This window comes from Chanodichthys erythropterus, chromosome 16 (genome assembly GCF_024489055.1).
Source record: "Chanodichthys erythropterus isolate Z2021 chromosome 16, ASM2448905v1, whole genome shotgun sequence".
Taxonomy (NCBI): domain Eukaryota; kingdom Metazoa; phylum Chordata; class Actinopteri; order Cypriniformes; family Xenocyprididae; genus Chanodichthys; species Chanodichthys erythropterus.
This window is the reverse complement of record NC_090236.1, coordinates 8,849,382-8,863,907: the sequence shown is the minus strand read 5'-3', so window position 1 is coordinate 8,863,907 and position 14,526 is coordinate 8,849,382. Positions and strand designations below refer to the sequence as shown.

The window sequence follows — 14,526 nt, the reverse complement described above, 5'->3', positions numbered from 1 at the left end:
TAACAAGAATCACAGAATCTCAGACATATTGTATATTTCTAAACATTCTTTGTCTTGTTTCTTTTTGCAGGCTTTGTCAGTGACGCTTCTGCTAAGCTCTACAGCCCTGCACTACTAAAGAAAAGCACAATAAGGTTAGAATACATACATCTTGCCTTTTTAAAAATTGTTTAGTTTCAACCACAACATTTGTCTTTGTTTTAAACTGTCTCCTCAAGTCTATAGCTGAATTAAATCCTGAATTAATCCCTTTATGTTCTTTAATACTTAACTCTAAATGGGTTGATAAGAGAGATTAGAGATTTTCTGCCCAAACTGTCTCGTTACAGTAGCTCTGCTCCAAACCTTAGTGAGCTGTCTGCCTACACAGCATTTATAAGGCAATCCCAGCACGCACTGCAACAACTTGAATCTAAAATGGTGGACAAATCTGCTAAATGAATAAAATGTAAATTGACAAAGTCAAAATCTAAGCAAAAGTACATATGTGTATGTATACATGTGAAAATACTCTTATAAATGTTGCATTGCTAAAAATTGATCTAAATAAATCTAAGTAAAATGGACTGTTTCACCTAAAGTTTGTGTGTGCTATGTGTTTTTGAGCTTAGAATAGGCCTTATCTCTTCATTAGCTTAGCAACATGTGTTAATGCTAGACTCTATTGGAACCAATTGGGTTTTAGAGCAGAGCTAGAGTATAGATTTCAGGATTTTTTGTGTGCTCCTGTCAAACTATATACATATCCCATTTACATCTTTATTCTGGAGTTGAAATGAATCAAATCTTTGCTCCTTCTGTTTCTGAACATACGAAAGGGATTGTTTGAAATGAAACTGTTGCACTATGGACCTCAGGACACTGATTATGTTTTTTAAGTATCTTGAGATAAATGGAAAGGGCAGATGTTTTGGTTACTGTAATCACAAATTGTGGTCAGGACACTGCAATATATATTGATTCATCAATAAAAAAGACTTTTGCCTAGGAGGCACAGTCTGCTGTTATCATCACAGACCCAGAGTGTGTATGTGTGGGTGTATGTGCGTGTTATCTTTTGTTGTTTCCATTGGTTAAGCTGTTAAAAGAGAAAAATGTGCTCTTGTCTTTAATTTTTCCAAAATAAATGAAAACATCAGTTCCAAAGGAGACCTCATGATCACACAATATAGAACATAACAATGTTGTAGCCACAACTCATAATGTCTTTAATTAATGAAAATAATCTTATGAAATGAATGTCATTGTCAATGATTGTAGTGTATGTTCTGCCATATATCTTAGTTAACGTATGCTTCATAGTACGAAAGTGGCTAATTTCATGGTATGGAAATGGTAAATATAGTCATATATTAATATCTGAATTATCAGAAGTGCATGAAATGTAAAGTAACAATGATTTTAGTTGGAAACTTCAAATAACATTTAACAGAAATCAAAAATCAGTCAGGATTTTGTTTATTTATAATATCAGTAAAATATATAACAATTTTGTTAATTTAAATTTAAAATTAAACTAAGAACTGTCAACACTTGATTCTGATTGGTTAGTATGCTACAAGGGTCTTGATGTAATTTTCTGTAATTGAACAGAAATGAAGAAGTTTTAGGTTTGTTGACCACATTACAGTAGCATATCACTTTACATTCTTTCTGGGCACTTGTAAAATGTTAACTACAGCTTGTTTTTAAGCAAGACACTTAATCAGTGGCATATGGGAAGTATATACTATGGTTTACCTGGACTGTTTACAATTATTATAAGTAATTTAAAATGTAATGCACATCAAGGGTATAATGGCCATTAGACCTTTTGTGTATTATTTTTTCAATAATTCATTTGCACAGAGTCAGTTATTCATCGTTGCATCGTTTCCATATCGGTTGTGTCTGAAAAGTTTCCATTAATGCAATCCAAACCTGTTTAAGCTCTAATTAGTGTTTTGCTGCCCAGCTTATGAGATTGTTGTGCATAGCGAATGGTGTGCTGTAAACGGGAGTAACTGGAGTGTGCTGTTTGGGATGGCAGGACTGGTACCATGGTGAAGGGGAACTCTAGATGTATAAATACCTTAGCAGCTAATCTATTCCTGTGGTCCGATTCAAGTAAACGTTCAAGATCCTCTATGCTAATTCAGCTTAAAATGTCACACGGGAACACATTGGTAGATTTGGCCACATGCTCATGATGACCTGCCAGTGTAGAATTTTGGAGACACTAAGTGCCAAATCCGCTTTTTTTGAAGGTGTGTAGAGATTAGATGTTGGAAAAATCAACAAAGTTCCAACATATTATATAATAAATTGGGTTGGAGGTGTGGCCAAGCAGCGCTTACTGTTGGCTCAGTCCCCTTTCAAAAAAAAGTTCTGGAAAGAACAAAAATGAAATTAACACATTAAATCTACTGTATCTGTATCTACATTACACTAACATGACATTTATTGAAACCTCAGGATTGTTTTGATTTGATTTCTATTTTTGCCTTATCAGCTTTGGTGTGGATGACAGGACATCACTGGTTAGGAGTACTACAGATATTGATGAAAAAATTCTTGCTGTGTTGCCCAAAGGTGAGACATACTAAACAATGTGCTTACAAAGGTAGGCTCGGGATACACTGCACAATTTTTTGCTGTCCCAGACGTTTTATTCTTCTATAGAAACTTGCATCGTAGCCTACGAGTCAATAGGTATCATCGTACAGTGTACAAGCATTTCGTACCCAGGTTTAATAGACACATGTCGCACAGTGTGATTTGTAATGATCTTATAGGATTGCTAAAATCATGCAGTGTATCCCGAGCAGTAAAGAACGGGAATTTTTTTTTTTTTTTCTTAAAGTTCTTAAAGTTGGATATTTGCTAAAATACTTGTCTTTTTAGTTTCAGAGCTAAGGAAGCAATTTGAAACCACGATCAGAAGTTGCCCAGAAATGAACAGGTACATTTGGTCTTCCAAAAGTTTTCTATGCATATTAAAATTAAAATGGCATCTCTATAGCTCAAACAGTTGAGTATGGTGTTGGCAATGCTAAGGTCATGGGTTTGATTCCCATGGAATACATGAACTGATAAAATGTATACCTTGAATGCAATGCAAGTTGCTTTGGATAAAAGCATCTGCCAAATGCAGAGAGGTAAAATGACTGATTGCTTTTGAAAACTCATATAGTCAGTGTTGAGGAATGTTACCATTACAAATAAAATGCTACATTTTTTTTTTTAAGGGACAGTTCACCCAAAAATGAAAATTTTGTCATTAATTACTCGCCCTCATGTCGTTCCAGACTTTCGTTCATTTTCGGAACACAAATGAAGATTTGATGAAATCAGATTTTTGATGAAATCTGAGAGCTTTCTGTCCTATGCAACTGATACTTTCACGCTATAAAAAGTTCATAAAGAGATCGTAAAACTAATGAATATTAATTGAGCGGCTTAGTCCAAATTTTTTGAAGAGAGACAATTGTTTTAAATGATGAACAGATTGAATTTAGACTTTTATTCACATATAAACATTGATTGTGGTAAACAGAAGCTCAAGCTTGTTTGCTTGATGTGCAAGAACCAATGAGGCTCATTCTTGTGTCACGCAGCACGTTTGAGCTTCCACAAGAACCAAATAGGTTTGTTCTCGCATGTCAAGCAGGTTCGGTTGAGCTTCTGTTTGTTTGCTGATCAATGCTGATCAATTTGTTAAATCAAATCTGTTCGTCATAAAGTGATCAAGTCTCTTAAAAAAATTGGACTAAACTGATTAATTCATATGGATTAGTTTTACAATCTCTTTATGAACTTTTTGAAGCGTCAAAGTGTCAGTTGTGTAGCTGTTTATGGAGAGACAGAAAGCTCTCAGATTTCATCAAAAAAGATCTTCATTTGTGTTCTGAAGATGAACGAAATTTTTAGGGGTTTGGAACGATTAATTGGAATTAATGACAGAATTTTCCACTTTTGGGTAACCCTTTAAGTAACTTATGTTGCATCATTACTCTATGGAAAGCACTGTCAGTCTGCCCAGAATGTTGTGTTAACCCAAACACTACATAAATTGGCTTCTCATCACGCAGGAAAGAGAGGATAGCAAGACGGTTGGAGGGGATTGAGGCTGATGTTCCAGCTGCTCTTAATACAAGCATGCAACATACAGCTGGCCTTGTGACTAATCGGCTATTGGAGGAGGACACACCACGCTACACACGTGCTTCAGATCCCAGTGATCCAGGCATTGTGGGTAAGACACCACAATTCATTGTTTTCTGTAAGCAGGCCATAAACACAGCTAAGGCAAGAGATGCTATTACTATTGCTATTTGTTATTCTGTTATTTTGACAAACCCCTCTAAACTTTGGTACATAGGAGAAGAGGTACGCTATAACGTTTCTTAGCAATCTGAAACCTGGACAGTGTAACAGCTGAAAAAATCCCAAAGACTTGCATTGAACAAGAAGCCCAGTTCATATCTAGTGACCACAGTATCATAGAATTTTGGACATGTAAGCAATAGTCAAAAGTACCGACTTTGGTACCAAATTGGTATTGAAATTTTAAAAATATGACGATACCAGCGTTTCCCCCTAGCATTTTGAGCACTGTTGAGTGGATTCTTAAACATTTCTGATTGGCCATTGTGTTCACACACTCAACATTTATGCCTGTGATTGACTACAATGATCAACGCTTCAAAAACATGTTGTAAAAAGACATCTTCGATCTTTCGTTTTACCTCTTATTTGCACATCATGTCCAGGATATCAGGTCATCGTGTGGGTCAATTAAGCTGGACAGGACTTAGAGTGTCGACTGGAGAAGTAGAAGTAAGGGGTTTGGTTTACATCACCTCAGGGCTTCACTGGGGAGATCTGAGGTGACATCAGTTGGGTGGCAGAAAGGGTGGTTCGCCCAGGGCACCATACAAGCTAGAACTGCCACTGATAGCCGCCTGCTTTCAAACTCTCCTGTGTGTGAAGCGCTGATCATTGTAGCCAATCACAGGCATATATGTTGAGTGCATGAACACAATGGCCAATCAGAGGTGTTTAAGAATCCGCTCAACAGTGCTCAAAATGCTGGTATCGTCACATTTTTTTTAAAAAATTTTAGTACCGACTTGGTACTGAAGTCAGTACTTTTGACAACCCTAGTCAGCTATCATGCAGAATAACCTAGAAACCACATTGTAACACACTAAAAAACACTCAGAATACTCCATCAATGCCCTGCCATTGATCACACATTCCAATAACTAATCTAATCACACAATCTTCAGAAGTAAATTTTTTTTTTTAATAAAATGAATTTGTTGATCTCCTTCTCACTCTCTGTTTGCCACTCTACAGTGCGACGCTACAGTCGTGATGAGATGGAAGCTCCAGAGCGACAATCCAGAGCTCGGGCACGTCCAGATCCACAGTCGTCCACCCATCCTGACCCAGTAGACCTTACCCCAGCAGGGTCTGATGCAGCCAGCCTCAGCTCTAAAGCTGAGCGGATCGCACGGTACAAAGCTGAACGTCGACGACAATTATCAGAACGGTACGGAATCCTCCTCGACCAGGAGGTGGATCTGGATTACACACCACGCTACACACGTGCACGGAGAGAGTCTGACCTGTCGGACAGAGGGGCTCCTCCTGACAGGGGACGTGGTGAAAGCAGAACGGGGGGCGGGGCATTGCAAGAGCAGGGCCGGGATCGAAGCAGCAGCAGGTCTAAATACAGCAGTTCAGGGATAGGGCGGGTCTTCATGCCTTCTGACCCCGCCCCCGATCATGCTCCTCCGTCAGGCTTTGATGCCGAGCGAGAGAGAGAGAGGGCGATGAACTTGGAAAATTCGAGACGAGCACCTGATCGAAGTCCGAAACCACGGCCACAGGAAGCTCCGGTTCCCATGGAGGCAACAGCAGCCCAACCAACAAAGGGTGTTGCTCTTGTCACTGTGGCAAGTTCTCCTAGGACAGCACGCAGAGCTTCGTTGCCCACGACACGATATGGCATCTCTCCTGGAGACCTGTTTATTGAGCAACAAGCTCAAAATATCCTCAGCAGACAGGGGTAAGTAGTGTGCAGAGTTCTGGATCTTAAAAATGTATGAGTTCAAGGACCCTGATTTTGATTGATTGTGGTATTTTCTTCCTTTGTTGGCATTCTTCCTATTGAAACAGCAAGTTGGTGCTGGACATATGAGGGGCTAACATTTAGTTTGAAGGAATGCTAGCATATCGATGGCCTCAAAGTTAATAGGCCATGGACTAATGGCACAAAACTGACAATTTGATTTTTAAGAAGGGGTCTTTAAGACCCATAAAAAGATTTTGACTGGTTTGGATCAAGGTTTTATTAGAATACAAATGTGTTAAATAATGGGTACATGAATTATGGATAAGGGACTGCATATTTACAAAGACAGATTTACAACATAAGAAAAGCTGCAGAGAACAAGAGATTCAAGATCTTAGCTTGCTTAATATTTAGAAATCATCCTAGTAATTGAAATCAGCAAGTAAATGCAACAGGGTTAGCAATTGCCATCATCTATCTATACCGATAAACTGGTGGACCTCAACAAGGACTAATGCTTTGGGTTTTTTGCCTAACTCCGGTAATTCTGAAGCTCTTGAACATACTCCTGGTAAAAGTGCTGAATGGACCAGCTTTTGTGTTTAGTCAGTTTCGCAGTCATGCCAGAGAGCTGGTGTGCTAGGGTGAAATATGTAGAACTGTTCTCTGGACATCAGCAAGAATTTCACTCTGAAGCTCTGCTGAAAGATACTCCATAGTCGTGGACAGGAAACATTATTTAGTATGACAGTAATTGGTTGTTTTCAGACATTTATAAAATTGATCTAAGCATCAGAGGAGAAAAGCAGCTTTTACAGCTTTTACAGCATTACAACCTGTTGTCAGTAAACCTGAAAATACAAGTCATAAAGCCCTGGGTATACTTCATTTTTTTTTTTTTTTACAATTTTTGTTTTTTTTACCAGGCATTCGACGCATGCGCAGTTTTGAGCAATCTCTCGCCATGAGTTACAACCTATGTAAAAATCTTTGTATTCTTTCATGCTAGAGTTGATAAATGAGGGTACATTCTGACCTCTTCACACTATCTCTCGTCTATCTACGCCTCCGTCGTCGCTGTAGCTTGCATGCGTTCCGGTGTGTTCTGTTTATGCAGTTTTTCTTTGACTACCTTGTGAATCGATGCTCCCAGTAAAAAGTGAACTATACTTTGGGCTTAACCCTCATGATTTCATTGTGATCGTTTCCATAGGAGACCCCTACCATGCCTTTATATCCAAGTACAGGTGCATGTGTTCTATTCAAAATGTTACATAACTCTGAAACTCTAAACAACCCTCGAGGATATAGATGACCAGACTGATGAGATCATCATACTTAAATGAAGGCCCCTAAGGCAGTAATAATGTCAGAGACTAATTGAGGAACCTTAAACTAAAGTTATGCAAAATAACTATTCAACAAGGAAGAGAGGAAATAATCAGGGGTAGTGGACATTGATGTTTTATTTGTGACAATAGTCCCCTTCTAGAATCTTATTTAGGATTAGTGAAGCCAAGAGTGTGTTTTGTTATAGTGATGAATGTCATGGTGTTTTTACGGTGATAACTGGGGTCTGGACCTCTGTGTTCTTTAGCTTGGCAGCTCTTTCTCAGAGCGAGTGGTCCCTCAGGAGAGACATGGACAGTGAAACATACTCACAAATCAACTGGCCATCCAGGTATCAGAGTGGGAGTGTAACCCTTTAAATTCCCTCAGTTGACCCGCTAACTCCATTTCCGTCAGTTGTCCTTATTCTACAAAGTCCATGCACAAAAGTATACATTTTTATCCCCTTGACCCTTTCATATGTAGTCACCATAGATGATGGAAAACCGTTCCCTTTTTAATCTCCCCCTGCATCCGCTGCGTTTTTTTTTTTTTCCACTGACCTTTGTTCCTCACCATAATATGACCAGCTCCTAACAATGTACCTTGGCTTCAGTCCTTTTCGATTTGTTCATTCATAAAATAACAGGTGAAGCTTATTTTTGTGTCAATGAGTCACTGCTTGTGGTGAGGTTATCAATAAATGGCTACAACTATAAATAGTTACCAGGGGACTATTCAGGAAAATGCTAGCTGTAGAGTACTTGAAACAAACTATTTAAGATGAGAATGTGGTCCTTATCCTTTATTTTAATGACACTTTCTCTCATAATTAGGGATGCACGATATTATTATCAAATAAAGGCGTTAAAGGCTTAAAATGTCAACGTCGGCATAGGCCCAATATGAAAAATTATTACGATATTCCTTGCCAATAATAAGATATGTTGATTATGCATTTGCAGTAACTCACATGTGCTCAAGGAGTGCTAGCGACATGATCACATCTGCTGTGTGGTCATTCTTAAAGTGAGCTTTTACCTGAATGGTGTATGGAAAGACGTGTATGGCAGGGTTGCCAGGTCTGTGCAACAAAACTAACCCAATGGCCAGTCAAAAGTAGCCCAAAAATAGCCCAAGTCAATTTTCTTCATCAGGCGGCCGTATTCGCCCCTGAATTTGTACAACTGGGGTGTGTTTTGGGGGTGTTGGAGCCCTGAAATTGTACGTACAGGGGTGGAAATCAACCAGTGGAAATTTTTTTTACCGCAGACTTTGCAACACTGGTGTCCGGTGTGCAGTACAGTCACTAGCAGCAACAGCAACAACAACCACCTGCCCGGTTAGGAGTTTAATTTATTTAGGGGGCGCTACAGGCCCACTTGTTAGACTAATAAAAGAAAAAGTAAATAAACATTAAGATACTTGTTTCTGCATAAATAAAGCAGCAATCGATTTAAAGGTCAGAAGCTATAGTTTACAAGATCACAAACATGATACTTGTAAATTTAAATAATTGTGTGTGTGTGTGTGTGTGTGTGTGTATATATATATATATATATATATATATATATATATATATAATATAAATTACAGTTTTATTCATTGTGTAATATATATTTTAAACGTTATGAAAATAACTTTTTTATAATAAGATTTTTAGAATTCTTACAGCTCTTTTGCTCTACACCATCTACAAATGTTCAATCCACAAATAAGTGGAACTGCGTCTGAAAAAAAAAAAAAACAGCGATTGATTTTTATTGTTAATTCCAAAGCTTTCAGTGTACTCTCATTATAAAAAGAACTTTTAATGATGTTTTCGTTCTAACAATTAAGTTTTTGTTCTACTGAAACTAACAACTAATTGAAATGAAAAATAATTTGTTTAATCCCTGCACAGGAGAGACTTTGTGTTGTTTCCAAACAAAAGGAAATAATATCGGCATCGGCTATCGGCCAAAATTAGTTGTAAAATATCGGCATATTGGCAAAAATCCAATATCGTGCATCCCTACTCAAAATGATAGTAGATCATGTTTTGAAATGGATGAATGTTAATTCCTCTCTTTCCTCCCTTCACGAAGAATAAGAGTAAGAGAGAGACAAACAAGGGAGGATATCTCAGGAAGGGGTTCTGATTCAGGGCCAGATGCATCCTCTGTCAGACGTCATCCAACAGTTGCCCCTCCATATTTGGCTCCACGACCTCAATCTGCAAACCAGCCGCGAACACGGAGCACTGAACCCCCAATCCAACAACCGAGTCAGCTAGCAGAGACCCGTCAACAAAGGGCACATAGTGCAGAGCGGCCACGATTCCAGCGCACTCACAGTATGGATTCTCCTGCCCTTCAACCTATACCTTCAAATGAAATGGGAAATTATCATCGTGCCCAAAGTGCAGAGCCCCCAAACTATGAACAGATTCCTGGTGTACATCCTAGCACTATGGGTCATCAGCCTGGATTTGGGCAAATCAGGCAATCCCTACCAAGGCGAGATAGTCAAGATGCTCAACAACCATCACAAATGACACAACAACCACACTCCGCTTACAAAGACCTCCAGCATCCATTACCTGGTCGAAGAGATGCCCCACCACCTGTACAGAAGTATCGGGCTATCCTTCAACCAGCGCCTTTGGATGGGGACACTCGCCAACCGGCTCAAGTACATGCAACAACTCAGAAGCCTCTACATGAATATGAACAAACCTCACAATTACATCCTTCACATAGGCATTATGGTCACAGCCAACCATTGCAGTATGGTCCAGTCCAGGCATTACCTCCAGCCTATGGACAAATAGTCCACTCTGGTCCTTCCCATGCATCTAGCCATCTATCCCCACCTTCGAATGCTCATGTAGCTCACCCTATGCCTGGACGTCCACTTGGCATGTCTGAGATGCTGGATCACAAAGGATGCTTGACCTCACCTGGTTCAACATCTACTGGCAAAGAGGGTGAAGAGACAAGACGGCGTCCCAGTGCTGATCATAGTCAGGCTGTTCACAGAGAGGGTCGATCAGCATCCAGGGTGGCTCCACCTTCAGAAGGGCTACTTAGGAGCAGAAAGGCTGTGCTACCCTCAGAGATCCGCCGCAGACAGAAAAGTGTGGATGATCCCATGCGTGGACAAACTGAAGAAGTTTTGGAAAGTCAGAGAATCCGACGGATTAGCCAGTCAGAAGAGACAAAGGGGAGAGGTGGAAGAAAGTTGCACCAGTTGGAAGGGAGGGAAGGGTTTGATGGAAGAGGAATGGCTCAGATGGAAGACATGGTGAAAACAGGGGAAAAGGTGATAGGACTACTAAATGACAGGACCAGAACCAGTCAATCTGAGGACAGAGAGATAGATAATTGCACAAAGAACAGCTGGTTAGGTGAAGATGTAGGACGTGGTGTAAGGAAGATTGGTCAAAGAGAAGAAAACAAGCAAAAGAGTGGAATTAAAAATGAGGAGGGTCAAGGTAATTGGAGCACTAATCGGTTAGAGGGGATGGAAAAAGGAGGTGTCAGTAAGGTTGACAAATTCAAAGAAAGAGAATGGAAAGCTGATCAAAGAAAAGGCCAAGTTGAACAGTCTATTGAACCACTGGTACAGGGTGATAAGAAAATCAGTCAAGAGCTAGAGGAGCAAGAAGGCCAAAGGTTCCAGCAAAAAGAAGTGGCAGAAGGACATGGTAGGAGACGACGGATCAATCTGTCAGAGAACGAGGAAGGGCATGTCAGACGAAGACGGATAAGCCAATCAGAAGATGATTGGGAGGGATGTAGGGTGTGTATAATTGGCCAGTTGGATGAATGGGAAGCACGAGGAGTGCATCGAATGGGCCAACCAGATGATCAGTTTGAAGGATGTGAAAAGGGAAAGCAGAGGTATAACCCACAACTACCTGCAGATGTGAGCACCGCTCCCACACAGATACAGCTAACCAATGAACAGCATTTTCCACACATTAGGGTGGGGGAAGCTGGAGGGTACTTGCAGAAAGGTTCCTCCCTCCCACAAGCTCAACATCGTGTGAGTCAGGATGCAGGTGACCTCAGGCCAAAGGTACGAATCCGCTCCATGTCAGATATTGGAGTAACTCAGCGGTCTGCATTGCGAAGTCTTGACCGTGCTGCCAGTCGAGAGTCTGCCATAGTGATGGGTGCTGGGGTTCATATTAAGGAGCCGGGTGCCGTGGCCAATGGTGAAATGGGTACCTTGGACACAAGAGTTTCTGTGGCAAAGCTGAGACATTCCTACCTGGAGAATGCTTCTGGACGCAGACCTGAGCTGTACGTGGACTGGCCTGTCAGCATGCTAAATCAAAATTTTGTCAAAGATGATGATTAAACCCACTAACCTTTATGTAATAACCCGTACTTTTGGATGTAAAATGTGCTTTTTTTAATCATATGGAATGCCTTTACCATATGCTGCTGTTCATTCAGAAGTTTAATTTGTAATTGCTGAAACTTTACCACACATCCAATCAGCTAAGTCTGAACGGAGCAATGTTGGATTCAACTAATGGCTTCAGTGATGACTTTGCATTTCAATCACTTAATCTAAACTTAATTTAAATCTACTTTGGCATCTCCTCTAACAATATTGGCAGCAAGATGAGATTTTGTAGGGTTACAAACTGTTGGTTCTTAATCTTGCCTTGATATTCTGTCTTCATCAAATGCATGATTATCATTACTAAATAAAACTGATTGTGTGACTTGATTTATTGATTGACTTTTGTCTAAACTTTAGTGCCCTGAGACTTTTGTGTGTGCATGAGAATTGACTTGTATGCACACAAAAATGTCTTAGGGTTTTTTTTTTTTTATTTTTTTTACTGCAAATTTTGCTTTAGAGACTCCGTATCCAACTAATTCTGAAAGTTATCTTTTATTAAGACAATCTTTCCTGTCTAAAGGGAGTCTAAAGGTGACCAGGTTCCCATGGAGACTGATCCAATTGTCAGCAGTGAAGGGGAGAGAGGAGCACGTCGGCCCAGACGTTATATTTCCCCTGGTGATGACAGGAAGTCATCTGAGAGGTTTAGAACCCAGCCAATTACATCAGCCGAAAGGCTGGAGTCTGATAGGTACAGTGAAACAAGAAGTCATGTGTTGCACTGAAAACACCAATTTATTATTAGTTGTGGTAAATTGTCACTGTTTTATTCTCAAGTCTTCCACCGTCTTTTAAAAATATATACTTATCAGAATTTATTAAAGCATTTTTTGAAAGGTTTAGTGAGTATCTTTAATGTACATTTTTGAATTTATTTTTAAGTTTTGCTTTCTTTAGTCACATCACACCAGTTGAATCATCAGGGTTAGTTATTTTTCTTTTTGTACTTTCATCTTCAGGTCCCGTCTTAGTCCAGAGCTTCAACATGCAGAATGTGAGTCAATATTTATGCAATATCAAACAAACTGTTGTACCAAATATCAGCAGCATAGTCATGCTTTTCTAACAGTTCTATAAAACAGTTAATATTGAGTAACTTAAGTTGAACACCCCCCTTTTTTGTCTAGTGGATGAAGAAAAAATGGATGAACGAGCTAAAATGAGCGTGGCAGCCAAGAGGTCTCTTTTCAGGGTATCAACTCTCTGTAGCATACACAACTTGCTGAATATGATATATCACATGGTGATACAAAAAAAAACAACACATTAATATTGAATATATATTTAGTTGTTTAATGCCATTAATATTACATTTGTTTGCATAGCCAAATATTTTTGTTGTTTGTGACCTCTCCTGGTCTGGTCTGTCTGGCAGGAGCTGGAGAGGACTTCAGAGGGAGGTGTACCCAAACCTCGGTCACGCAATGCTGCAGTTGAACGAAGACTCAGACGAGTTCAGGATCGTTCACGGACACAGCCAGTCACGTCAGAGGAAGTTGTCATTGCTGCTACGTAAGTAATTTCCTCATTTTTGTGATGTTAAGGAGTTTTGCCACAAGTTAAAAATTCTGTTTACTCACCTTCATGTCATTCTAAGCCAGAATGCTGTTGTTTTTTTCTGTGGAACCCAAAGAGAGTTTTGAAGAGTAATATCAACAAATAATGACTAACTATTCGAAAAGTACTTAATGACAAAGTACTTTTTTCATTTTGGAGCTTGTGGTCATTAGAAACGGTGTTTGTAGCAGCATGAAATTTCAGTTTCCTTAAAAAAAAAAAAAAAAAATACAGCATACAGGTGTACAACAACATGAGGGTGAGTAAATAATGACAGAATTTTTCATTGTGGGTGAACTGTTTCATTAAAAGATATACTCATTACTGACCATTTAATATTCCCATAATCACTCATTTGATGCTAAAATGACTAATTACTTTTGGTCATTTTCACTTTAACTCTGTTGTTTCAATGATTTGTTCTTCACCCCTACTTTTGCAGTAATTCTTGTACACTTCACTCTACCATTCCTTTTGTTTTGTCCTCCTTTAAAGTTCCCCTGCTCCCCCTTCCCAAGTCATCACTGTTCAAACCACTGCTCCCAGAATCCCCAGTCCTGCCGTAGTCAGCACTTCCATGACTAGCTTCAGGTATCATTTCAATGCTTTATTTTATTTTGTATGCGTTTCTGTGTATACATGTCATGAGAATTTAGGACTTTTAGTCTTCAGCTGCATGCTGTTTCCTAATTTGTTCATTGCTTGACTTGGGCTTTTTATAGAAGCAAACCAGATGTGTTTTTTTTTTTTTTTTTTTTGACAACATGATTGCATATTAATAGAGAATTCAGACCATACTTGGAGAAAAGAGTCTAATTAACTGGTTCATTCATTCTGGTGCATTTTTGGTGCATTTTTCAATTCTAAAAATGTGTCTGTGTGAATGTTTATGTGCCAGTGCTCCATCTGCTGGTGAATTTAATGTTCACTCGCTGTTGAAAATTGTCATTGGGAATGTTAAAACAGAATGGCTGGCATGTAATTGTGGGGTTATTCAGTTCCTCAATTTTGAAATGTGAGCATGTGACTGTCTGTGAAAAAGTAAGAGTATATTAATGTGTGTGAGCATGTGCATATGTTTGGGGGTGTCTACATCAGCGCGTGGTCACCCAGATTAGCTGTAAATAGTCACATGGTAAGTAGCAAAACAAATTCTGCATACTTGATGCACACTCAAA

The 14,526-nt window shown here is 39.3% G+C and overlaps 1 protein-coding gene across 12 annotated transcripts in view; it reads left to right on the top strand.

The window, feature by feature from the left end:
• svilb (supervillin b) overlaps window positions 1-14,526 on the top strand; it is a 68,310-nt gene that overhangs the window by 19,977 nt on the left and 33,807 nt on the right. For 8 of the 12 annotated variants that reach the window (XM_067363880.1, XM_067363878.1, XM_067363881.1 and 5 more), the window contains 12 exons: window positions 71-134; window positions 2,492-2,571; window positions 2,884-2,941; window positions 4,071-4,234; window positions 5,341-6,055; window positions 7,659-7,742; window positions 9,478-11,679; window positions 12,312-12,482; window positions 12,751-12,785; window positions 12,919-12,983; window positions 13,167-13,303; window positions 13,844-13,939. In XM_067363880.1, coding sequence (XP_067219981.1) covers window positions 2,934-2,941; window positions 4,071-4,234; window positions 5,341-6,055; window positions 7,659-7,742; window positions 9,478-11,679; window positions 12,312-12,482; window positions 12,751-12,785; window positions 12,919-12,983; window positions 13,167-13,303; window positions 13,844-13,939 — 3,677 coding nt within the window. In that variant the 5' untranslated portion in view covers window positions 71-134; window positions 2,492-2,571; window positions 2,884-2,933. The remainder of the gene's footprint in view (window positions 1-70; window positions 135-2,491; window positions 2,572-2,883; window positions 2,942-4,070; window positions 4,235-5,340; window positions 6,056-7,658; window positions 7,743-9,477; window positions 11,680-12,311; window positions 12,483-12,750; window positions 12,786-12,918; window positions 12,984-13,166; window positions 13,304-13,843; window positions 13,940-14,526) is intronic. The other 4 variants (XM_067363875.1, XM_067363877.1, XM_067363883.1 and 1 more) reach the window with 4 other exon arrangements.